The following is a 24,342-nucleotide window of genomic DNA, read 5'->3' on the forward strand; positions in this document are numbered from 1 at the left end:
TCAACACCTTCTCGCGCCTGCCCCGTCCAGCGCCTGACACGACTCGGCGCCGGTGACCGGCGGGTGGCGTCGCCGACAGCCCCTGTCGCGACGCGTGTGGCGGCTCGCTCCCGCGGGGAGCCAGCCCCGGCGGTCTCGCCGGCGCGGCCGCCGCCGCCGCCGGGTGGTTTTGAGGTCGGGCGGCGCTTCGGGCGCCCGGCGTCGCGCGGGGAGGCCCCCGTCACCGCTGCCGATGGCGGAAGTGCCTGGCGAGGGAGGCGGCAGCCGTCGCCGAGCGCGGCAGGGGGTGGGCGTCCGCCATGGCGGGCCGCGGCTCCGGCTCCTCGGAGCACCTGGAGCGGCTGCACGAGATCTTCCGGGGGCTGCTCGGAGACCTGCGGGGGGTCCCCGAGCGGCTGCGGGGCAGCGCGGCCGGTGAGGCGGGGGCGGGCGGCGACGGCCCCTTGTTGCTTGGGGCGGGGCGGGCTGGGGGGGGACGCGTAGCGATGGCGGGACGGGGCGCGGGCAGCGGACCGGGACGGGCCGGAAGCGGGGGATCGGGGTCTTTTCCTCCTCCCCGACCCGGAGCAGCTGGCCCTTCGGCTGGGGACCCCCGCGAGCGGCCGCTCGGGTGGCCGGCGCCTGCTGAGGCGCCGGGGCCGGGCGTTGGGGATGTTTCTCCATAGATAAGCCTGCGTTTACAGGCGGGAGGGCAAAGTGCCTTTAAGAATGCTTGTGTGTGGGGAAGGAGTTTGCTAAGGCAGCTGCGGGAACTCCGTGCCTCGCTCTGAGGAGGAGGGTGGCTTCGCTGGGTCTGTCTTCACCGTGTCTTGTTTTACGGTTACTGCGATAATGTGGTAGCTTTGCTCTTGAGCATTAGGCCTGGTCATGCAAAGCCCCGAATACGTAAGTAGCGAGGCAGGTGTGTGGCTTCCCTCCTCTGGAGCAGCTCCCCTTGCCTGGCAAACTTCGACTCCATCGCCAGGTGCTGCTGTGCTGGGCTTTAAGCTTCAGTCTCCTCTCTGAGGAGTTGTTGTTGTTGGGATCTTATTTTATGCTGTTTGTAGGTGAACTGCCTAAGCTGCATTGCTTGGGGTCGTTTTGGTTTTTTTGGTCATTGTTGGACTCTTGTTTAAAATCTCATCGGCAGAATTAAAAGTAGTTTTCGTTATCTTAACTGTCCACAACCATTTGTAGGCTTATTGGAGAAGATTTGCATTTTAAATGACTGTTTTAAAAGCCTAGTTTGTGCACTACCTACCAGCAGACTAGAAAAAAAATACCTGTCAACCCACACAAAGTTGTATTAGAAGCAAAATCTGATTTTTACAGGAATTCCCCATTAGGTAACGGTGCTCGTACCAGTGGGTAAAATACTGACAAAACACTTCTCTGTAAGGACTTGGCATTGTGCTTCTCGGAATACTTGTCAGTATTTTGAGAACTGGAAAGGGAAGTCATCTGACAAGGAGAATTTTAGCAATGTCACTGAATCCCTTTGATTAAATACTTCCTTCATAGGAGAAACTTGATATGCAGTTATCTTGACCTGCTGTAGCTCAGCTTGGGTTTTGTACCACAAGAATGAGTAGGGGCTAAAAGGCATGTTCTGCAATAGTCGAGCCTTGCCGTTCTTTCAGAATTGACCAGTTTTATGTGTTTAGGTATTAATTCACAAACCCTAGAAGAAATGGTTTGTTCAGAATATAGCAGTCTGCGCTGGGTAACGCAGGCTATGAAAAGCTTAACATTGCATTTCTTACCTGGCTTTCCACTTAACAATTAGTTAAATTCAGGGTTGCAGTCCCCGTCTTTAGAGTTTCCAGAAAGTTTGGTACTAGAAGGATGTTAAACCTGCAGATGACAGCTTTCAAAGCTGACTTAATTCCACTAGCAGTCGACAAGAATAAAAAGCATAAAGGAAGAACTTGCAACGTGCAACCCCACTACACAAATAACTGCATCAGCACAAACGTACATGGTGGCAAATCACGGAAGAAGTTGAGGAGAGTGTATTTAGGAACCTTCTTAAGTCGGCATTTTCTCCTGAATTAACTGGGATGTGAAACTGCATTTCCTGATACCAGCTATTGTGTAATGTATTAACAGTCATAATGTAGCTTAGTCTGTAATAATTCTGTGCGCTACTTGAGAGCGTAGCTTCTTCTTGATGATGGTTTTAAATTCTGTTTTAAGTTCTCTACAGTTCAAATTCTGGGGCTTCATATGAGTTTGAACTGAAAAGGAAAGCCTACAGCTTAGGTATGTCGTGTATATGAGAGGACCTATTTAAAAATGTTTTTATTGCTTCAGATTTTTTCCCTGTTCTCCATTGAGAGTTCAGTGGTTTAAAAACTGCTTCTTTTGCAGAGGACCATATTTACAAAAAGGTGTTATCAAGTTGTGGTTTTTTACTGCAACAATGTTTTCATAACTTTGTCTTTAATTTAGTCTTTAAATTTAATCAGATTAGAGGAGCTTTACGAAGATGTCTGTCTGCATTTTTTTGCTACCCAAAATTTTATTTAAGACTGAATTACCCTCTTCTGGGAGAGATGAATGAGGCTAGTGCATATTTATCAGATTTCTGATAGAATTTGGTTTCATTTGCCGTATTCTACAAGAGTCCTCTGGTGGTTGTCTTCAGTGCTTTTGCAAAAGCTTATGAAATGTATTTTTGCTCCACTGAGATAAGGGGAGTTTCAGAATTACACTTTAATTGATCATGGATATTAGGGAGGTATGATGGGTTTTTCACATGTCTTAAGGTTTTGTTTAAAAATAGAGTAACAGCAGTGAAACGCATTCTTTAGCCTCCAAAGCCCTAGATACAAGGATCTTAGCAAATGACTGTCTCAAACAACTAAAATGTGCAGTTTTGTTGTCATTCCAGAAGGGGGAAGCATTTGGGCATTAATCCGTGAACTGAGGTTGTATCTTGATGGCATCTTTAATCTCAGAGTACTCTAGAGTGCTTATCCCATTTGCCTCATTACTTTATGACCAGGAGAATGTGGAGTGCCCTATCTGCCAGGAACTTCAGGGCTCGCTTGGAAACGTAGATTGACTTGATGTTCTGTTCAAATCCAAATTACAGTTTCAGCCTTCAGTAATCTCACCAAATGTGTGCAAAAAGTAAGAAATAGTTACAAGCTGTTTATAAACATGTGATTCTGTCAGTGGAGACTGGAGGATAATAGGCCAGAAAAATATTTCAGGTTTGAAAAATGGTTTGTTTTGTCTGCCAGAGGCAGTGGCCAGCATTTGGAAGGCTGGTTTCTGCTCTGTCCCCCCCACCCCCTTCTGAAAAGTTGTCCTAGGAACAGGCTATTCCTGTTCAAGGTAAATTCTGACCTCTGGCGTCTCTGTAATCAGCTGTCTGTGGCAGCTTCCTTGTCTATAATGGATTGAGTTGGAGTTCTGTTGTCATTTCTTTATAGTTTATCTGACATGCTACTTTTTCTTTCACAGAGGAGAAGAAAAAACTAGTTCGAGAATTTGATGAAAAACAGCGTGAAGCAAATGAAACGGTAAACATAAGTCCAGGCTTCTGGCCTTTCTGACCAGTTGGATTATTGATATCTTTAAAAGGACAGTACTTCCAAATTTTACTTTCTTTATGGATCCTCTTCTGGCAGGCAGATGTTGTATTTTTTTAATGTTTGATTAATTGATCTGATAGGTGTGTCTGTGCTGTCAAGGCTGTTGTATACATCCATATACAGATACAGACAAATGTTCTTACATGTGGGGTTTTTCGTTTGTTTTTTTTTTTTTAGTCTGGGTATTGCTTTCCCTTTGTTGAACAAAGGAGAGTGATAGTGGTGTAATTAAAATTGCTAGTGACTGTAGGGAGGTCATGTAGGGAATCTGCTGTTTTCCCCCCTGCCCAGTCTTTTTTCGTGTTGGTCTTAACCCATCTGATCTTTCTATAATAGTCTGATGGTTAAATACCAGGGACTTTGAATATTTCAAACCTCTATTGTATAGGCTTCGTGGACAGCAGGTGACATGGAACAGCACAAAAAACCCCCATGTGATTTGTCTTCTTAAGCAAGACATTATGGATTAAGCTTTCTTTTCATATTAATGTGCTATTTGTTAGGTTGTTTTTGAGTCGGAGCTGAACGTGATGCTTTATTCCTCTAACTTACTGGGCTTTATTGATGTGTTTCTGTGTAGGTGATGTATGAGAAGTAGCGCTCCCATTCTGAGAGAGCTCATATTTGTGGACAGCTTTAAGCATTGTGAATTTGTAACAACTGTCACTGAAATTTGATGTGAAAATTCATGCATCCAAAATCTCAGGGTTTACAAATCCTAACTCCACTTGCCAGGCCCGGATGTTCAGAGTGTGAATTTATTGGCATGCCTACCTATGCAATAGATCTCTGTTGCGTAGATAGGATGAGAAGGTGATCCTAGAGGTGCTTAAACTATATGAAAGTGAGAACTACAAATTTTGAAGTTATAGAGGTGATGTTTCAGAAGAAAAATCAAGCACTTAAGCTTGGCAATTAATTTATTTTTTTTTTCCTTGAGGCATTGTGTATCTGGAAATCCATGTGGGCTGACCAGCATTAGGCAGAACAGTGTACTTGATACTAGATGAGTGGTATAGGGTTTGGGCTTAATCCCTCTCGCCCAATCACATAAAAACATGTGAATCCCTTGATCTGGTGGTGAATTTTGAGTATAGCTGCTGCTAAGAATAGATTTGGTTCTTTAAAAAATAACTACATTTTCTTTCATTAAAGCTGCGGGAAATGGAGGAAGAACTGAAGTACGCTCCTCTGCCTTTCCGCAACCAAATGATGAGCAAAATCCGGGCGTACAGAAGAGACCTCTCCATGTTCCAGAGAGAGATGAGAAGCACAGATTTGGGACTGGGCCCTGGAAGTCAAGGCGATATAAAATATGGCATCTTCTCCACAGAAAATGAACAGAGTGTGAGTATTAGATATAAATTTTATTTCACATTGCTTTCATTGTTTAAACGTGAATATTCCAGATGTATTGTTTACAGTGTTTCTACTTTAATCTGCTTAGTTTTTGTGCTTGTATAACTCCCTGTATATCTCTCCACATATAACATGAATAGCTCAGGGAGGAGAAAGAACACCTGGAACTCAAAGAGCTTTTCTGTTCTAAAACAAAGATACAAGTATAATCAAAATGGAACTCCTTGAATGCCATGCGGTTAGGAACTTACACAACAGTCTATACCGAAATGCTTTATTTAATCATTCCCCGACAGCAGTGAAAACATAAAAGTGATGCTACTGACTGAAAAGAAAGGTTAACTGATCTGGTTTTAGTTTCCAAAACTGGCAGAGTGTGTCAGTCGTGCACTGTATAGGTTCTGTGGTAGAATTCTCTTCTAAGCAACCTCAGTGTAAATAATTCCAAGAAAATATAAGAAGTCATCCTCTAGCACTTTGCTCACTATGGATGTGCTGCTACTGTGAAGAAATACACCAGTTTCTTTGTTTACCAGATACGCTTAGATATGTCTGAGCTAGTGAGACTGAATCTGCTTATCTTCAAAGTGCTGTCATCTGCACAGAAGCTTCATGGAGGGGGGCTTTTTGTTTGTCTGCCTTCGACAAGGAAGGGGAGAGGGAGGCTCTTTCCTTAGTATCGTGTTCTACATGGTAGCAGTAGCTTGGTAAATTTTTGCATTTGGTTCCTCTTTTTTGGTTCCTCTAAAACCTAAGCACAGGGTGGTAGACTAGACTTTCTGAAGCTTAAGAGAATACCTTATTTTGAGCTACCTTTTGACCCCAAGGTCAGCAAACACTTCTTACCCTCTAGCAGAGCCTACTGGCATGAAAAGAGGATCTTTGTTACTTAGCAGTCCATCTGTTGGAGCTGTTTGTTCCTAATCCTTTTGACTGTGTAAACTCTTAATGATCTCCCTGGCAACCAACTGTGAAGTCACAAACAAGACTGAATTTAGATATGAATGGAAGGAAAAGTTAGCCTCTGGAAAGCAAAGATATTATTTTCATTTAAGTGTTCTTTGATGGAAAAGTAAATTGTTCCAAAGACAGGTTTTTGTAACTATTTTAACTCTTCAGCTCTGTGTCGTCCTTTTTCAAGGTTTAACCAGATTTGGGCATAATATTACCGTGTGAACAAGAACTCTTTCAAAATTCACTGGGCTACATCAGTTAACATAAGCAGCATGTACAGCGAATACAAATGGGTGGCCTATGGAGTCACATCCTCACTTTTTAATATGTCAGAACCTAATACCTCTGTCTTTGTGCTTAACAGTTAAGCATACGTTATTTTTCAGACTAATCTGCAGTCACAGAGGGTGCTGCTTCTCCAGGGAACAGACAGCCTGAACCGAGCCAGTCAGAGCATTGAGCGCTCGCACCGAATTGCTGCTGAAACCGATCAGATTGGCACCGATATCATTGAAGAGCTTGGGGAGCAGCGGGAGCAACTGGAACGCACCAAGAGCAGAGTAAGCGGAGAAACTGTGGGGATTGTGTCGAAGCAACCTGATGTTTGCTTAGTGGGAACTGCATGCCAGTGGCTTCTCTCGGGGACCTCCCTAGACGTGGTAATCCAATGGATGTTTCTACAGACCAAAGCCAGGCTGCCACATTTCTATGCTGTGCTCATAAAAGGAAAATAATTACTGTAGAAGGGCCCAAAGCACGATGGCCAAATGGCTGCTGCTGTGTCTGTGCAAGAGTGGATATTAGACCTATAAACCTGCTAAAGAAAAAAACAAAAAGCATTACTGAAAAAATTGCAGACTTTAAAGAATTATAAGGACTTGCCACCACTGGATTACTAATAAAGGTTTAGATTTGGGAGGCAGTTAGCAAGTTCTTCTAATGAAATTAAATATAATAGAAGCTTAATTATTTAATTACTAACCCTCCAGTATTTGTCGGTTAGCTAAGGAGAGTGGGAAAGTGGTGTCAGCCAAAATGCCTGTTCCTTGTCCTTGGGTCAGTAAAGAAGCTCTGCTTCTACTGTGGAAGCTTTAAAAAGTAGTTCATTTGGGTTTTTTATACACATATGCAAAACTGAGAATTCAATTTTTTAAGTAACAAACTGATGGGATTTGCTGTGTGTGTACGGGATCGTGAGTGTCAAGCTTTTAGGTGAGTGACTTGCAGGGGGATGCTGAGTTTGGCAAGTGAGTGCGCTCGGCCAAAACAAAAAGCACATCCCTTTTCTGGGAGTTCTCTGTACTCGTTGCAACAAAGCCTGTAGCTTTTTCCTTTAAGTATTTTTTTTTATTTTGGTCAGAATTTCATTTGTCCTGCTCCCTAATTTGTGTAGGAGAGCAGGAAAGGAAATGTGATCTTAAGGTTTGTAGGTATAGTTTTTCTCTGTTCTTTTTCCAATAAAAAATATTACAGCCCTTCAAGCATGTCAGTCTATCCACAGATTGTTCGTGAAGCTGTGACTTTTATTGTGAGCCTTTTAGACATTGCATTGCTGAATTGTATTAACCACACATTCCAACTAGAAGCAGACTTTCTTCTTGCTTGGTCTTTCACATCAAAGATTGTCACTCTAGTATGCTTCAAATGGACTTGGCAATTTTCTTCCCAGCTTGGTCCAGTCCATCTCAATGCAAAGTAACGTACCTACAGAGACAGTTTTGCAGTTGAGGGCGGTAGCTTAAACTACAGAGGAATTGTGCAGGCAGGTGTCTGTGGTGGTGAGTGACCCGGTGTACCTTTCACTTCCCTGGAAGGTTTGGAAGTGGAACAGTGAAATCTTACCTGGGGACCTCCGGTGGCCAAACATCATGAATCCTGGCTCTGTTTTGTGAGCTGGCAGCTTTTTTTTATTTGTGTGTAACCTCACTTAATTATGTGCTTCTTCATAGCTGACTGAGAAATACATGACAGTTCCTTTCTGAGCATTACAGAGCTGAACTGGATTATCTATTAACAGTCCAGAGCTCATATCCACTGGGTCACTTAGACCTGTCAGTGCAACGTGGCTCATTCTTTGCTAGGAAGTGAACAGCATTTCAAACAGTTCCAGATACGCACTGGGGAGAACATGTTGGTATCATTTTCTCCTGGTGTCAACAACTAGAACAATAAAATGAAATGTAATGAAAGGAGCTAAAGCCAACTTTCTGATAGTTGTAGATTAACTAAAGTGGTAGAAAGTGATCCATAATTGCATATCTTTTTATGTATCTAAGGGAGAGTACACATGACACTCTTATTTCCTCCTCAGAAAGGCCACAATGCTTCCAGCTTGTATTGGTCCCATTATTAATTGCAACATTGCAACACCAGCTACTTCCAGGTGCATCTTTGCAGAGCTGCTGTATACTTGTTCAACTGACAGATAACTTCTGTTTCTTCTTAGTTGGTGAATACAAGTGAGAACTTGAGCAAGAGTCGCAAGATTCTCCGTTCCATGTCCAGGAGGTGAGTAGCGTGACTGACTTAAAGCAGCACTCGGCAGGTAGCATTGTTGTCTGCCAGTTTCAGGTGAAAACCAAGGAATAAAGCGTCAGCTGGAACTGCAGGGAGGTTTTAAGGAACATGTGCCTGTGTGCTGATGGTAACTTGTGTTTTCTCCTCTCTGGTAATCACTTAATAGAATACAGGTGGTTGAACACTACTGAATTTGTGCTGCTCTTCTAGTCCATTACAGGGTCTTTAACCATCCCACATGATATAAGCGAGTTACAGCAAATTGCTGAAGGTAACTTTAGATGCAACTCTGTGTTACTTACGTTGGAAAAAGCTGGGCCATAAATCACTGAGCATTAAGTGAGTTAGATGTCTGATGACACAGACAACTGTGTTTAGCCCCCGGTAATGCCCTAGGGTAATTAGACTGTCATATGAGAAACTGAGCCTGACCATGTACTGTTTTGATGACTAAAGCCTTGGCTGCTTAAGTGTATTTACAGTGTCTTAACTATGAGGTTTAATTATCCTTATAAACCAGTTCGAGGAGTATATTTCCAGTAGGTACTTCTGGCCTAACAGTCTTTCCTTTATACCCATTGGTAAAGGAAGTTATAACAACTGCATAATTTTCAATAGTAAAAGTAAAGTATTAGTTTGCTATTTTTATAGTTCAAAGACAGTTCCAAGTAAAAGCACCACAGCATGGGTTTTAGCAGAGGACTTCAACTGATGTTCTCCTCTTTGCTTAACTGAATGAGTAAGCACATATAGAGCAGGATGATCTGCCTTAAGTGGGGTGGGGGAAAAGGAACAGAACTGCTACTGTTGAAGTAGAAGATTTAAGCAGAATTTCCAGGAAAACAGGAGTAGGAAATGACTGAGTTTGTCCCTTCCTGCTTGTTAAGAGCTATTCAGTAGCACTTTGGGGTCTAGCTGTAACAGGGAGTATACTTATTGAAGGTAAGATTATCTAGAATCTGCTTTCATAATCAAGGGGGGGGAAGCTATCTTGGATTTATTTTTTATGATTATTATTTTTTAACTCTAGAGTAACCACTAATAAGTTGTTGCTGTCGATCATCATCATCCTGGAATTAGCCATCCTGGGAGGTGTGGTCTACTACAAGTTCTTTCGCAGCAAATGAATCTTCGTGACCGAGATGAGCTTTTCCAGTGTTGAGGAAGCGGATGGGCTGTCTGTTCCCTTGGGCAGTCTGAGGATTGAACTGTCTCATGAGACAGCATGTTAACTGAAACTGTACTGACACTAGAAAGACAGAATGGGAGTAAAAGGAAAATGCAGAGACAGACTTGAACTGCTGGTAAGATTAATAAGAAGGTAATAAATATTTTATTGTCTCAATTTGTATATACTTAACTAAACGAATAAATCTTGGTATGTAATAAAGTAGCTACCAATCAGTGGAAAAGCTAGTTTATTTAAAAATTGAGAAGGTAACAGTATTTGCCAAGTCTTGACAATCTAAACACTCAAGTGCCTCAGCAGAGCTCTATAATGTCCAACGTACCCAACACTTTGGGTTCTTAAATCCTCACTTGCTCTTCACTGTCAGATTCATCTGGAGAACTGGGTGTTGGCAGTTCATCAAAAGCAATGTGTGCTCCTTCCCTTGTCTGCCCAAAGCACGTTGCTATCACGTCAATGGCAAGACTAGCGGTTGCATTCACTTCCTCTTGAGAAGCTCCAAGCAGTGGATTGACTTCAACCATGTCTACAGCTGAAAGCATTCCTGTGAAAGTGATTTACAGCTTTGTTACTATGAAAAAGGGCAAATTCTCTCATAGGGTTTCTTTCGCAGCCTTTCATTCATTGCAGAAAGTCTGATATTTGAGCTTGTGACCTACTGTACCCCTTAGACAAGTAAAATTGGCTCTCAAGTGAGCGATGAGATTATCATTCTTAGATGAAACTTTTGTTTTAATTTGGTTCTTTCTTACATTGTCACTACCTCACTCATTCATGCTTTTAGCATTCAGGAAATTGAGTTTGATGTTCCATATACACTTATGAGAGAAAATTTTTTTTTTTTTAGTCTTTTTTTTCCCAGTCCAAAAACTGGGGGATATAAAATAGTCTCACCTAGTATTTTTTGTCATCGTATTCATGATTTTATTGACTCTGTCTCGTTGGGTTTTTTCCTTCTTTAAATGCAAATAACTCATTGTTTAAACACATTAAATAAAAACTCCATGGCATAAGGAGGAAAGTCCTCATATATTGAGTCAACTGCAGTATACTTAGTGAAAGCTTTTTACATCTCACCTCATGTGTTTAGAAATAGGGGACAAGTCATTTTTGGCATTAGTTGTTAATATATTACGTATTTTATTTACTCTTGGTAAGTAAGTTGTGGTTAAGCTGCTTCCAACACTATAGGACTTCTTTTTCCCTTACCGAAGGCTGAATTGACTTTCGAGGCACCTTAGCTTTGACTACATGTATCATATTATCTAGTTACACAGGAAAAACATAACCAATATGAACTGTATGTAGTTTGTCCTGTCCTTGCTTAGTGCAGTGCTGGTGGTTGACTCCTACCTGTGTTGTGTATTTCCTCCGTGATGTACATGCCTTCTCTGTAAGTTAATCCACCCAGAACAGGAGTCCCGGTTGCTGGAGCCAGTGAGGGATCAAAAGCATCAATGTCAAAACTCAGGTGAATTGGTCTCTGTCTCCTGAAGCAGAATAAAACAAGAAAAGCAATTTCAGAACCTTAAACTTTTTCTACATGTATTTCTTACCGTCCAGGCTGATCAGCCAAGTAGCATCAAGCTCCAGGATGCTAAAGGAGCCCCCCCCTAAGTCCCATACCATGTCTTATACACATTTGGAAAGGATTTTTTTTCCCCAATATCTTTGGACTCGGAAACATCTTTTAGCTCAGAGCTCTCCCCAGTATGCATTGGGGGAACAGAAGTTTGTCTTTCTCTTTTCCGTGAGCATCTGCTCAGGTATGATTTAGCTGAAGATAAGTACTTCAGTTCTAACCATCTTATCTGGTTTTTGTCTTAGTTGGAAAAATGTAGAGAAACGTATGGTATGATATAATCCAGCCTTTTCTCCTTTTGTACAGAAAGCCAGGGTGAAAGGCTGAAACTTTGATTTGCATGGCATCTAGGATGGAGGAAGCACCAAGCTTGAGGATTTCATAGACAGCTCATCAAGATGAGTGGGGCATTCTGCATTGTTCAGGTCAATAGTTGAAGGCTGCCTTCAACCTCTGCCATGTAAGCCTAGTTGATGAAAAAAGGAAGGATAATCTCAAACCTAAAATGTCAGTTGGTTACTACATTAAGTCTGTCAACCGATAACAGCTTAATAAATTGGACGCCTCTTGTCATTCAGGTGAGCTATTTAAATGGTAGACTGCATACTTCCAACTTACTGCAGATGCTCAGTAGGAAGCAGCATCTGGATTGGCAGCTTCTTTACTTGGCACAGCTGCAGCTAGGAAGAGCAAGCACACTTTTAGATGCAACAGCATCCAGTACAGATACACAGACCTTGTTCCGCTTACAGGATTTTGTTCTACTCTGTGGTGAGAGGTGACCCTTTCTGACTCTGATCCTCGCCGTGTGTCCCTAGAGTAGCATGATTTGCTCCCTGATCTGGTTCCCCAAACTTGAGCAAGGTTAGCAAAGACTTCCATATTGAATGTCGCTGAGGGAGTGGTTAAAGTGAACTTCATTAGCTTAACTGAAACGGGCAGAACAGAACAAATTATATAAAACAGAGCCTCAACTGTAGCGACCAATGTAACCTATCTCATAGCTTTTGGCCAAACACGGGTTCCAGTTCAAGATGTGGAAGTCAAATACTAAAGTCAGTGCTACAACTTTTACTATTTACTGGACGCTGTCCCAGTTTGGTTAGGCTGCTTTACATCAAGAGTAATATTCACTTAAATAACTTTCAGGAAAGCAGATATTCAACAAATGGATGATAAGAGTAGTTTAAATCAGATAATAGTTTGTTACCTGCCCATCAGTTGTTCAAATGTTCTTTCCATAACTTTCTGAATTCCAAGGCGATCAATATCCCTCATGGAAAAATACTGGATGTCATAGTTCTTCAAAATATAGCTGTTAAAATATTAAAAAAAAAATAAATAAATCATTACTGGCCTAAGCTTAAATATAACAATCCTTGTGAACAGCCAGATATGGAAAGAAGCTCATGATTTCAGCTTATTATAAAAATCCTTTAACCTAAATCAACTTACTATTCAGCAGGATCCACATCCCTCAAACCAATGTACACAATATCAGATGCTGAGAGACAGGGCTTTAGCCAGGAAAAGCCAGGAAGTTGTGGTACCTGCAAGCAAAGGCTTGGTATTAGGTCAATGATATATATAACAAAACTGTATTTAATGCTATCCCTCAAAAGTTATTTATTTGTAGCATCCTGTCTTGGTCTAAAGAGAGAAACTTCATCCTTGAGACTTTGTCTCCCTGCTTTAATCAGTTCTTACCTTTGTCATACCATTTTACCCAAGATGAATGTTAATGGATAAAGATTTTTTAACTCTTCTATATTTTCCAGTTTGAAGAGGAGGAATAAAAAGCCCAAATCCACAATCAGTAGGTAATTAGCATCAGTGAATGTAAGGGGGAGTGATAAGAAATTGGATACTCAGATGTAGGTCACTTACACAGTGCGTTTCATGGTAATGCTGTGTAACCTACCCAGTACGTGATACTTAAGTGGAAAAAATGAAAAACCAGGCACCTGTGTCTTTTTAGGGGAATCACCAAAAAAGTCATGCAAACTGTGTTGCAAAAACATTAAAGGTGGAAAATTCAAAGTGGGAAGTTAAAAAAAATAAAGAGCATGACAAGAAGTAGGGCCTCCACATTGGGCTGCATCATACTGTTTTTTAATGTAGAACTGAAGAGAGCAGGTCTAAGACAGCAAATGAAAGATCATAATGAGATCATAATTTTTCAGCTTTGGTAATTAAGTTGTCATGGTATGCAACTATAAAAATCCTTCAGTTTGTAATATCTACTGATTTTAGGAGTGCTTTAAATTAACTCAAATTTTTCTTCTTCCTCTCCCAGCTCTGAAAATGGCTACAGCCAACACAGCTGTCAAGCAGCAAGAAGTCTTTGTTTCCCCTCTTGTACTTCTCAATTACTAATTATGTTCTAGTTACAACACTTGGATTTGTTTTTAAAGGCTAACACCCATAGCTATATTTAATTACTTTGGGATTAAATAAGCACATATAAAAAAAGTATTTGTTAGTCTGGGGCAAGGACCTGAAACTTTTCTGCAGTCATGAATTGGAGACCACTAGGAAAAATAATTCAGGCCTCAGAAATGAAGCTGCATCTGCAAAACCCATCACCATACCATAAACTGACCATAGTACTGATGATACTGTCAGATACTCTCTAGTATCAAAGAGTTAGTAGATGTAATACTGCCATTTTTAATTATACCTCTTCCTCTTTTAATAAAGAAAATGGAATGCTTTAACTTCCTTTGGTAGGCTCTGTTTTTACTTTGTTGCAATAGAAAAGGAGTTGCTGATTGTAAAGCCAAACAGGCATCAGAAAAAGGTGCAGGGATTTTCATGGGAAGTTACTAACAGCAGTTTATGAGTTTAGTTTGAATGTTTCCAAGACCCCTGACCCTAGTGCATGGTTTGAGGAATGCCAGTCAAAAGATTATGTTCACAAATATTTTCCCTTAAAACCACAAAATTAATTTTAAAAGTTTTTTTAAAACATTGAAGTGCCAAGCAGTGCTCCTGTGAGGCTGGCTGGACAAACAAGTAGCAGCTGCCAACCCATGAATGGACTGTGCAAGCAACACCAGGCTTTGTTCTACAGCAACCAGGCCAAATGCTTTATTTTATGTCATATCCAGATGCATCACTTTTATACTTCATGTTGTCTGCTACAGGGGGACATTTAATTCAGTAGAGCATTGACCAAGCTTAGCCCTGGATACATAAGGGATTCTGAAAACAGGAGAGAGAACACCTAAACTGAGGGACATGAAACAGCCCTGGAGAGTGCTTGGCAGGTGTGCTAATTTAAGCAGTTGCTGCCACATCAGTTTCCCCTGTTACGTTGTGCCAGGACAGCTGTTTGTAGGGTCATATAGTGACCGAGGGCTAGGACTTCACGCATCTCAAAAACTAACCAAGCAAAGAGACTAACCTGCCCTGACTCAGTTCTTATGCAATCCCACAGAAGGTTACAGCAGCCAAACTGAGTTGCTGGTATGGGGATCAAGAACGGTCTCAACAGATTGTGCCATCAGGAGAGATATGTGTTACACTACTACCTCTGTCTCATCTCCTCTTGATAGGGAATGAGGAAGAAGGAGCCTGGAGATGCAGGAAGAGCAGCACCAGTTAGTAGAGATGGGCAATGAATCAGGAAGATAAAATGTAATCATACAGGCTATTTTGCTCTCTTTTTATATCCTCAAAGGCGCTGTTGTTCCTCTCTGGCTCTACAAAACAATCTAGACAGGGAGCCAAGTGCTAACTAGCCTTCTTGAGACTATTAGGTCATGACCCAGAGGGACAGTTTGAGGGAATTATGGGAGTCCACCCAGAGAAGCATACACAGAGATGTGGCATGGTAGGAAGGGAGTTGCTCAAAAAACCCCTTCACAGCATGAGTGAAAGCAAGGAAGGAGATACAGGGCTCATCACAAAAATCTCTTCTGTCCTCTCGCGCTGCTATGCTTTGTACCCTTTGACAAGATAGCAACCTCCTTGAGGAGCAAAGTGCTATTGGTAGTTTGTCTATCACTTTGAGAAAGAAGTTACGCTTAGCAGAGTGTAGGACTAGAGTAGCCTTCTTGCTGGCAGCAGACAATTTTAGGATTCAGAAAGAATCCTTGCAAAGCAGTCAGGAGAGGAGGACAGTAAATTTTTTTGTCCCATTATCAATACAACTGCCGTACTGGATGAGAGCTGAGCCACATACACCTGTTCACACAGAAAAGTTCCCTCCAGTGAGCCAGATACATAGCCAGACAAGCTATTGTCAAAGGCCCATTCTACTAGAGCTAAACAGCTGTTTAAATATACTGTTGTAGAAGCCTTCCTGTACCAGCAGGACAGATGTTGTTTTCCTCCTTCTAAACAGGAATATAATATGATAAGAAAACCCTCTAAATGAGTATATGCCTGTGTATAGCTGCAAATACAGGTTGAGGGGCTTATGTCAGATGTTTCTACATAGGTTGCCTAATATTTAGAATTTACCTGAGCTCGTGACAAAATCTCATAACTGGCACCACACCTGGCATTCACCTCCCAGCATAGCCTAATCTTACTCTATTCATTGCTGCTGCTGGCAAGAGGCCTGCTCTCCCATTGACCCCAGAAAGCTCACAGTATTCTTTCAGTACCTCTAAAAAAACCCAACCAACCCACCACACATTGCTTTTCTGTGCTGCTCAAGAACCAGAGCCCAACAGACCAGAAATCCACACTGTATACAGAGGAAGCCAATTAAACACTTTTGTCTTACTGACAAAACAGGAAAGCAGCATATCTTACTCTTTTTCCTCCTTCCTCAGCTATCAAAGAACTCAGCTTTGTTCTATTCTCACCAAGACATAAACTGTTCACGTTAGGTGAGCCCCAAAATTCACAAAATTTTCTCTTGCTCTTCCTAGCTCTCCTGCAGAATTGGGTGCAGGTGCCAGAAAAGAAAAAATAAAAGTTACCCCCTTTAACTTACAGGCAAAAAACTAGAAATACGGTAATCTTTTATATTAACCTTCTCACCTTTTATATTAACCTTCTCATGTCCTGGGTGGGTATTTCAAGAAGCTCCATTAATTTTGTGTTACTTTGGGCATTCTAGCATGTTTGTAGAGACCATACAAGAATTATTAGAAAGAGGAAAGTATGTAAAAGCACCCAATGACTCTATTGACTTGTGGATGGAATTCATTTAAAAGAATTTGCAGGAGAAAAGCAGAAGAGCTGTACCAGATGACAGCAATCTTGCTCCACCAAACAGGTCCTAGCGCCATGGTATCTTCAGTAGCCATAAAGACGTTAAACGTGCTTGATCTTACTTTGAAGAAGCATACTTCCATCAACACAGCACATCCAAAATTTATCAGAGAGAAAAAAGAAATCTAAGAGAAGTGACAAGCAGTGCAAAGTGCCAGAATAAAATAGTCAGGTTTTCTGCACCTCCAGCATCCATTTTCAACCTGCAGGTGCTGATCCTGCTGCCACTCTAGGTATCCAAGTTCTACTGCAAAGGCCCCAGCTATTAACAGTGCGCAGGCTGCCACTGTAATGTCTCCAGGAGATGCTACAGGGACCTGTATTGGGAGATACAGTCCATAGCTAAGCCAAAAAGGATCTGTAGGCCTTCAGACAACCTACAGCCTGTTTAGCGTCTTGACAGTAGCAAAAACTGGCCATACACATTCCACGTGCCCCAGTAAACAGTTCTTTTTGATAATTTGGCCTCTTTCCAAGACAAAGACTATCTCTTTAAAAGTACGCTGTAAGCAGGTACAGCTGTTCCAATTTGTAATATTTGCCAGTGGAGCCAACAGCAGAGCAGCCAGTCAGGAGAGATCATGCAGGATCAGCCCCTGTCAGGCCCCAAGGTTGTCAAAACACGGAAGAGCCAAACTAAGCAGAAGCAGCATGCAAGGTATGCAGGAACCAGCTGTCCCTGGAGGTGAGCTCAGCTCAGCTCAGCTCTCACAGGCTGGGCTGGGGGGAGGTTCTTTCTTTTGCTCAGTTGGTGGGATTGCTGCCATTGCACAGCCTCAGCATCAGCTCCACTCCTGGGCACGGCACAACGGTCACCAGCTACGTACAGCTTGTGTGAACTCTTCCTTACCATACAATCCACCAAGGTGCTAGCACAAAGAAGCTTTTTCTCCTTCTTGTTTCTAAGTGTGTGTATGTATATCTATATTTACGTGTGTGTATGCATTTGTGCATATGTGTGTATATACATCCACAAATAATACTCAGATAAAAAAGGTCCGCATTTGCAGCAGATAAGAAAGCACCTCACACCTGAAAAAGTAAAGTGCTCTGAGGATTTCAATGTAGGCTAACTGTACAAGCAAGATACTTACTTTATCTTGAAGCTCTCTCAAGAGAAATGAGAGAGGTTGTCCATGGAGGCTTCCAGACTGAGTTGTAAGAGGGGTGTTAATATCAGCGTGTGCATCCACCCAGATCACACCAAGGTGCGGGCACTGCCGTGCATGGCCACTGACAGAACCAAGTGCCAAGCTGGAAGTAAAGTAGCAAAGTCTTTAGTCACCATTTCTCCTTCCCACACTCTAATCCTCACCTGTTCTAGCTCCAAATGATCTCCTAGAAAAATCTAGTGTGCTCACTCATCAGTTCGGCTATTCACCCATTTTTGATTCCAGTCATGACACCTGCCCCCACAATTCATTCTTACATGCCCTGCTTTCTTCAATCAATTCTAGGATCAAAGGTTAGTGAAAAAGAGGAGAAAAATTCACATGTAAGATCTATTACAAAAGGGTCTGCGTGCAGGTATTACAAACACGTCCTGAGAGTTTACACCCAAGAGTTGAGGGGCAAAAGAGACACGACACATCCCTAAACATTCAGCAATAAAGAAACTGCAACAGTTCCTTAAGGGACCTGATCACACAAACTTTCCCAAACAGGAAAACCTCATTTGTACATCTGCAGATCAGGCCAGAACTAAGCAGCACTGTATTAGGAGGTCAGATTTTTGTAGCTGTGTTCCACCCTAGAAGCCCCAGCAACAAAATCAAAACGCTGCTACCCTATGGTATTGGCAGGAGATGACTCTAAGTTGTTCCCACTGTCCCCTTATTTTTTAATTAAATTCTTATGCTCCAAGTGTCAACCTACAGCATGCACCACTCATTGCTTTTAGTTAGCTCACCTGTGATCACCTCCTATAGTCACACAACTGTGTCCAGCGGCTACTGCTCTGCTAACAGCATCAGCCAGTACCTGGCTGGCTAAACCCACTGACCGTGGATATAAAATCAGGTTGTTGTACAGTTCATCATTGGGAACTTGAGTGAAATTCAAATCTCCAAAGTCGAACACTTGACATCCTGGAAACACAGCAGCAAAAGGAGAAAGTGAGTTAAGTGCCCAGAGAAACACTCAAAATATGGTCCTCTTGGAAAATCACTTGGGCAAGTATGAAAGTAACAGTGGGAAGGGAGTGAATTCATTTGACTGGTTGCAAACAGTGTCACAACTTTACAGATTAGAAAACTTAAGATAGTATTGCCACTTTAATTTAGCTATGAGATATGACAATCATAGAAAGTCACCTAGAAAAACAGTTTGGCTTTGTTTAATTATTTCTTGTAAATTTTAACATTAAAAAGGACAGTTTGTATTGCCATCTTCTTTCTCAGTTAGATTGTATACACCCTTAAAAAAACTCAGTTGCTCAAAGATGCCTAGGACTACACGTTTAGCTAACAATAACCGAGTCCTAACAGTTATTTTCCATTTTCAAATCCCACAAGAATCTAGGGACAAAAGTGCCAAGTTACCAATAATGGAAATTTTCTTACAGTACTTCTAGGCAACTCCATGGAGGATGCACTAGTGTTTTGTAAGAGAACCCGTGCATTTTCTCAATGCAAGATGTTCTAGAAGGCATTTTAATTCTGAGGCTTTGATCCCAACCCTCTTTGACTTCCTGTCATTGCCAGTTACAACTGAATTGGCTGTTGAAGCCTGACAACATTCTGGGTCTACGACTCAGCCTTTCTTAAAACATATTTCTGTCTGATTACCCTGAAAAGGAGTCATTTCACAGACTAGGATACAAGGCAACATTTTTGAGTGTTGTTTCCCCTCCTCCAGCCAACTGGGAGCATCTTTATTAATTGTCTGCATGTAAAGTTTAATGCTCTTTCACACACATTATAAAGCTAATCCTAAGAAGCTGTGCTGTCCAATACCATGTGTTTTCTTAACAATCATTTAGATACCAAAATTTCTAACAGTATTTCACAGGCCAGAGCTTCTCAGTTTCAGATAGGCCTGTCGCCGCAGGCACTGATGAGGACTGTAAAGGCCCCAAGGGATTTGCAGCTACACCAACAGGGGCTTAGCAAGTCAAGACCACCCTGAATACTCGTCATGCCTCTCCCATTTGTTCCTCAGAATAACTAGTCTGTTTGCAGTTCAAAGCATCGAGGCTAGAGCTTGGCATTTTGCCTTTAGCCATCCTATGCCTAAACACAGCAATTTGAAAAATTAAGGCAAGCAAATCAACATGAAGAAACAGCCCACTTAGGGCTCTGGGTTTCCTGCTTAACATCCATTAAGCCATTAGTCTAATGGCTAGGAAACAGGCTGTGTGAATTTGCTTTGTGGAAATAACATAAAAGTAGCATTGAGAAAAACATGACTTTATTATAATTTCAAAAGGCATTTTGACTGGTGAAAAGAATGAAGGAAAATGGTTGAGTCACTTGGGAGAATTAGATGTCTGGGCCTATTGGCAAGCATACTTTTTGTAGCAGGGACACAGATGGACATGTGTCAGGGTATTTGCTAGGAGAGGACATGTCAGCTAAGCACAGCTACTTGACAAAGGATTAAATAAACACAGTCTCAGCAACTCTGAGAAAACACATCATCTGCAGAAACTTAAGGCAGTAAGCAGGACGAGGATGTACCACTCCCTGGTCTTCTACAGGCACACAACAGCATTTTTCCCCCCCTTAGGCAATGCAGCAGTATGATAGCGCTGGAATTTTACGCCCATTTTGTTCAGATTTGAATGCGCTATCTGATCTCCCTTGTGGCCACTACATTTTTACCCTCTTGTTTCATTTTGCTTCTGTGCAGAATTAGAAGAGAATTACGAGTTGAGAGATGTCCAATGAATGTCAAAAATCTATTTTGTTTTTTTTATTTGTATATTCCTACAAGGCTCCTTCTCACACACATGCACACTGCTACACATTGCAATATTTCAGGGTTTGATGAAAATACATGAGTGTGCCCAAGAGACAAGTTTGGGAAGTAAGACTTTAAGACGTTGCATCATTCAATGGGTATCAGGAGCTTTTGGAGTCACTCCAGAAGTTAATAATACCTTTGATCTAACACTTCTGACATCCCTGGGAAGTAAATCTGCATTTGGGTGCTGTGTTCTATGATTTACACATTGCAGAACGGCACATTACACAATGTAATGGAAGAAAGGACTGCTACTTATGTTTTGTTCTCTCTTAAAGGACATACAAGTACATCACAGTATTTTACTCATTAAAGGATGAAAAAGAATGACATTATATCATGAAGCTCTGTCTTTAGATCAGTGTAAAACCACAAACCAACCATGCCATCCTTCATAGCACTTCAAGGAATCCATTAAGATTCTTCAGGTTATGCTCAAGGCAGGCCAAACATAGCAGATTCTAGCAAGTGTGTTTAGACAAGTATCACTTGTGTTCAAGAATTTCTTTCTTCTTTACCCTCCTCCCAGACCCCATTTGTAAGGCAAAAAGACTTGGTCCAGCTTCTGAATAAAAAAAGCCCTTCATTTCTTATGATCGCATGAGGTTCATACAGCTTTCACTGTGGGTATGGTAGAGATGGGTGGACAGACACATATTTGGGATCCAGAATTCATCCATCCATCTTTTGGACAAATGGTACTCATATCTCCTGCATTAAAATGCCTCTCCCTACTTATTTTTTTTATAAAAAAGCCTAATGTCTGTTAAAGACAATAGATGCCTTCAGGTTTTGTTACTATCTTCAGAAGTTTATCGTTGTTCAGATAGAGTTCATAAACCTTTGTAGCAGCTGCTTTTCTCAGCTTTGTGCTTCCCTCTTATTTAGGCCCTCTGGTTTTAAGTGCTTGAAGAGGATACTTCAAGTTTCCCAGGGTGATATGAATGTTTTCAGCCAACTATGCAATGGCTATCCGATTAAGATATAGTTAATCTCAGAAGTACGCACTAATCCAACCCTTGAACATTAATAATACCTTTTCTTCCTACTATTTTTTTATTTATGCCTACAGTTTTGAGTTATGATTAAATGACGTTACAGATAAAGGAAAGTTTAATGAATAGAGAGTACGCACACAAAAATATCAAAGAGATGAAATCAACGTGTACATTTGTCTTAATGTTTACTGAAGAGCAAAGAATTTATGTCATATTATTAAAGTATTTATTGATGCATTTTCTTAGCTTCTAGAGTGTTTCAGATACTAGTGTAGTACTTAAAGACCTGAATTGTTTTCCATTTCATCTGCCTGCTTACACATAGTTTTGATTTAAAGAAATCAAAAAACTAAATCTTTCTCAGCTACATTATTTTGCCCAACGTAGAAATCGCTCAATGAATGGATATGCTGTAGTGCAATACAGTTTGGTGGATCTTGCTGTTATTTGGACGTTAGTGAAAGATTTATATAATCCACCACACCAAACACTATGCACTTACTTTCTTTGGTAGTCGGGGCACTCCATTTTAAGATACTAATAGCTATAAACAAACAACTTTTTAAATCAGCACAGAAAGTTAACATGAAGAATATATATGGGCCTTTTAAAAGAAAATAGATACAGTTTCTGAAAACTAGAGAAAGACGTGGGCAGATAGGAAAGCCAGCTCCCTTACATTCATTAGAAAGCACAGCTTTTACCAGTGCAGCAGATCGGGTCTAGCCAGGATTGCAATTCTTTTAAAAAGAAATAGTACCATACAGTACTTACAGACTAAAATACCACAGACATTTTGCTAGTAAATAAATAATACAAAATTAAATATGATCAAAATAAGTCCTTTTTTCTACTTCCAAGCTCTAACAGAAGTTACATTCAAATGAAAAATATATTCTGTTTGATTCGTTAGTCAATTATCAACAGCACAGAAAATATATAACAACCAAGCCCATACAAGTCAGCTCCATCAGCACTCTGGCTCAAGGGGAGATCACTTTTTGAAGGAAGGAAAACAAAACCCAGGCTTGATTCATTTATTTCTGCTACAGGAGCTTGAAAGAGATATAAGGGAAATAAAGGTGTCAATCTGACTACTAACACACAGTATAGTTAAATAAATAAGATGCATATGTGCACAACAGTCCTCCTGTTAGTATGAATGATTAATGTGTAAAGGCAGAACACATCTCTCTTCTACAGCTTAGAAGTACAATGCCCCGCTCTGATAGACTTTCATCAACAGAGCCGCTTGGGGGCACATTTCAGCCAAAAATTAATAAATTAGCTTGAAATAGTTTGTATAGTAGACCCAAGACTTCTTTGACAAGAACAGGTTAGGGAAAGGTCACATAGGCATTCAACCAGCAGACATGGGGATGAAAGGCAGTTGTTTATTCAGCCTGCACAGCCAGAACCAGAACTTTACCTATATCTGGTAAAGAAAAATCAGCGTTTTTCATAATTAGGAGCCTAACTTATACTTAGGGGAAAAAGAGTTAGAAATACAAATTAAGAACACACTTAAAAGTTTCCTGCATGCCTTTTCAAATAAGCTATTAACCTAGCACTCAGGCTCAACCCAATGATGCTTGTAACTGGGACATAAGATGCCCTTTAACCAGCTATATGACAATGGTAATGTTCACTTCCTATTATCTTAAGCAAAATACAGTCCACTTGTTCAGTACTCACAGTAGGCAGCAGTTCCTATAGTAAGTAAGTCATTTCCCTGTGCAGATTTAGAGAAAGTTTTCTTCTGTAAAAGCAGGCGGCTCATGAGTCTGGCTGCATTTAACTGGAAAACACCTGGGTGGCAGCAGGGAAAGCCTCCCTCCCATCCTCCTCCGCTAGGATACTGCACCAGAGCCAGAAGCAGCAATCTGATAGTAGGAGATTCAGCTTTCAAAGACCAGGCTGTCCGCTGACAGTGCCCAATGGTACTGTAACAATTATAACAGCTCTCCCAGGCAGCAAACAGGAATTGGAACAAAAGCATGTTTAACACGAGATAGAAGTGATCTCCTGACGCTGCCTGCTTACACTGGATATTTGTAAGCTAAAAGTAAAAAAAATATCCTAAATTAATGGGAAAATTAAATCTTTCCTCTTCCAGGTTTGTAAACCCTGCTGAACTGCTTTCAAAGTAGTCTGGAAATGCCCCTGTTACTAGACCTTACTTCATACTGTGTGTTATACAAAACCACTCACATGAAAGCGTCATTCCTGCAAACTGCTTTCTCAGATTACAGCCCATTTAGTGAATCACCACAGACACAGAAAGGCTTTTCAGGAAGCAATGAATATTATGAACAACGTTTATAGACAAACCTAACATTTTCCTTTCTGTTAACAAAAAAGAGCTACAAGCTGTTATCATCCTTCTTTTCAGTATAAACTCATTGGTTTATGGTACGGACTTCGTAATCCTTTCTCAGAGACACTGTCAAAGTATTGCGTAACAGCAAACAAATGACTCAATTCATTATGACCAGTGCATTCTGGAGCCTATTTTAAGGCAGTTTTAACCCTCCAGAATTATCCGGGGGGTTGTAAAAAAAATACACAAATCATTACATTAATATGAAATTAGGCTAGCAAGGTTCCCACCACAAGCGACAGGCTTCAGCAGCCTAGTTTAATCATAAGCTTCTTGCTTGGAAGTTCATTGCACAGCGTCTAATTCACTTTAAACTGAATATGTATCTGCTGGAAGAAGTGTGCTACTAGACACAGACATTTGATTATTCAATAGGTTTTTGCCAGCGCTAAAATTTCACTTCCTAAATGTAATTGTAATGTAATTCCTAAATGCAGTCCAGGTAATTTCTACCTTGCCTTTTGGAATTTTGAAAGGTCTGGTTTAAGACAAAGTTTCTGTGTCTGTACCTATTCAAGTGTCTTCACAGAATGGGTTGGGTTGGAAGGCACATTAAAGATCATCTAGTTCCCTCATGGGCAGGGACACCT

The 24,342-nt window shown here is 41.1% G+C and overlaps 2 protein-coding genes across 6 annotated transcripts in view; one reads left to right on the forward strand and one right to left on the reverse strand.

Moving 5' to 3' along the window:
* The first annotated feature begins 34 nt into the window (after positions 1–34).
* Positions 35–13,899, forward strand: VTI1B (vesicle transport through interaction with t-SNAREs 1B). 5 transcript variants are annotated; one of them, XR_010070625.1, is made up of 8 exons: positions 35–414; positions 3,451–3,509; positions 4,737–4,928; positions 6,281–6,454; positions 8,341–8,402; positions 9,442–9,732; positions 11,489–11,760; positions 13,479–13,899. XR_010070625.1 is itself a non-coding variant. In XM_063331288.1 (6 exons), the coding sequence occupies exons 1-6, from the start codon at positions 300–302 to the stop codon at positions 9,536–9,538; spliced, it is 699 nt and encodes a 232-aa protein (XP_063187358.1). In that variant the 5' UTR covers positions 35–299; the 3' UTR covers positions 9,539–9,823. The 5 variants fall into 5 exon arrangements, 1 of the variants encoding a protein (XP_063187358.1); XR_010070624.1 differs by lacking the exon at positions 11,489–11,760; XR_010070626.1 differs by lacking the exon at positions 11,489–11,760 and having other exon boundaries at positions 9,442–9,715.
* ARG2 (arginase 2) overlaps positions 9,813–24,342 on the reverse strand; it is a 22,537-nt gene continuing 8,007 nt past the window's right edge. The window contains exons 3-8 of the mRNA XM_063331287.1: positions 18,321–18,498; positions 17,506–17,665; positions 12,638–12,732; positions 12,393–12,497; positions 10,954–11,090; positions 9,813–10,144 (exon numbers count right to left, since the gene is read on the reverse strand). Of these exons, the coding sequence (XP_063187357.1) occupies positions 9,939–10,144; positions 10,954–11,090; positions 12,393–12,497; positions 12,638–12,732; positions 17,506–17,665; positions 18,321–18,498 (881 nt within the window). The 3' untranslated portion in view covers positions 9,813–9,938. The remainder of the gene's footprint in view (positions 10,145–10,953; positions 11,091–12,392; positions 12,498–12,637; positions 12,733–17,505; positions 17,666–18,320; positions 18,499–24,342) is intronic.

The sequence above is a fragment of the Chroicocephalus ridibundus genome, chromosome 4, assembly GCF_963924245.1.
Source record: "Chroicocephalus ridibundus chromosome 4, bChrRid1.1, whole genome shotgun sequence".
NCBI lineage: Eukaryota > Metazoa > Chordata > Aves > Charadriiformes > Laridae > Chroicocephalus > Chroicocephalus ridibundus.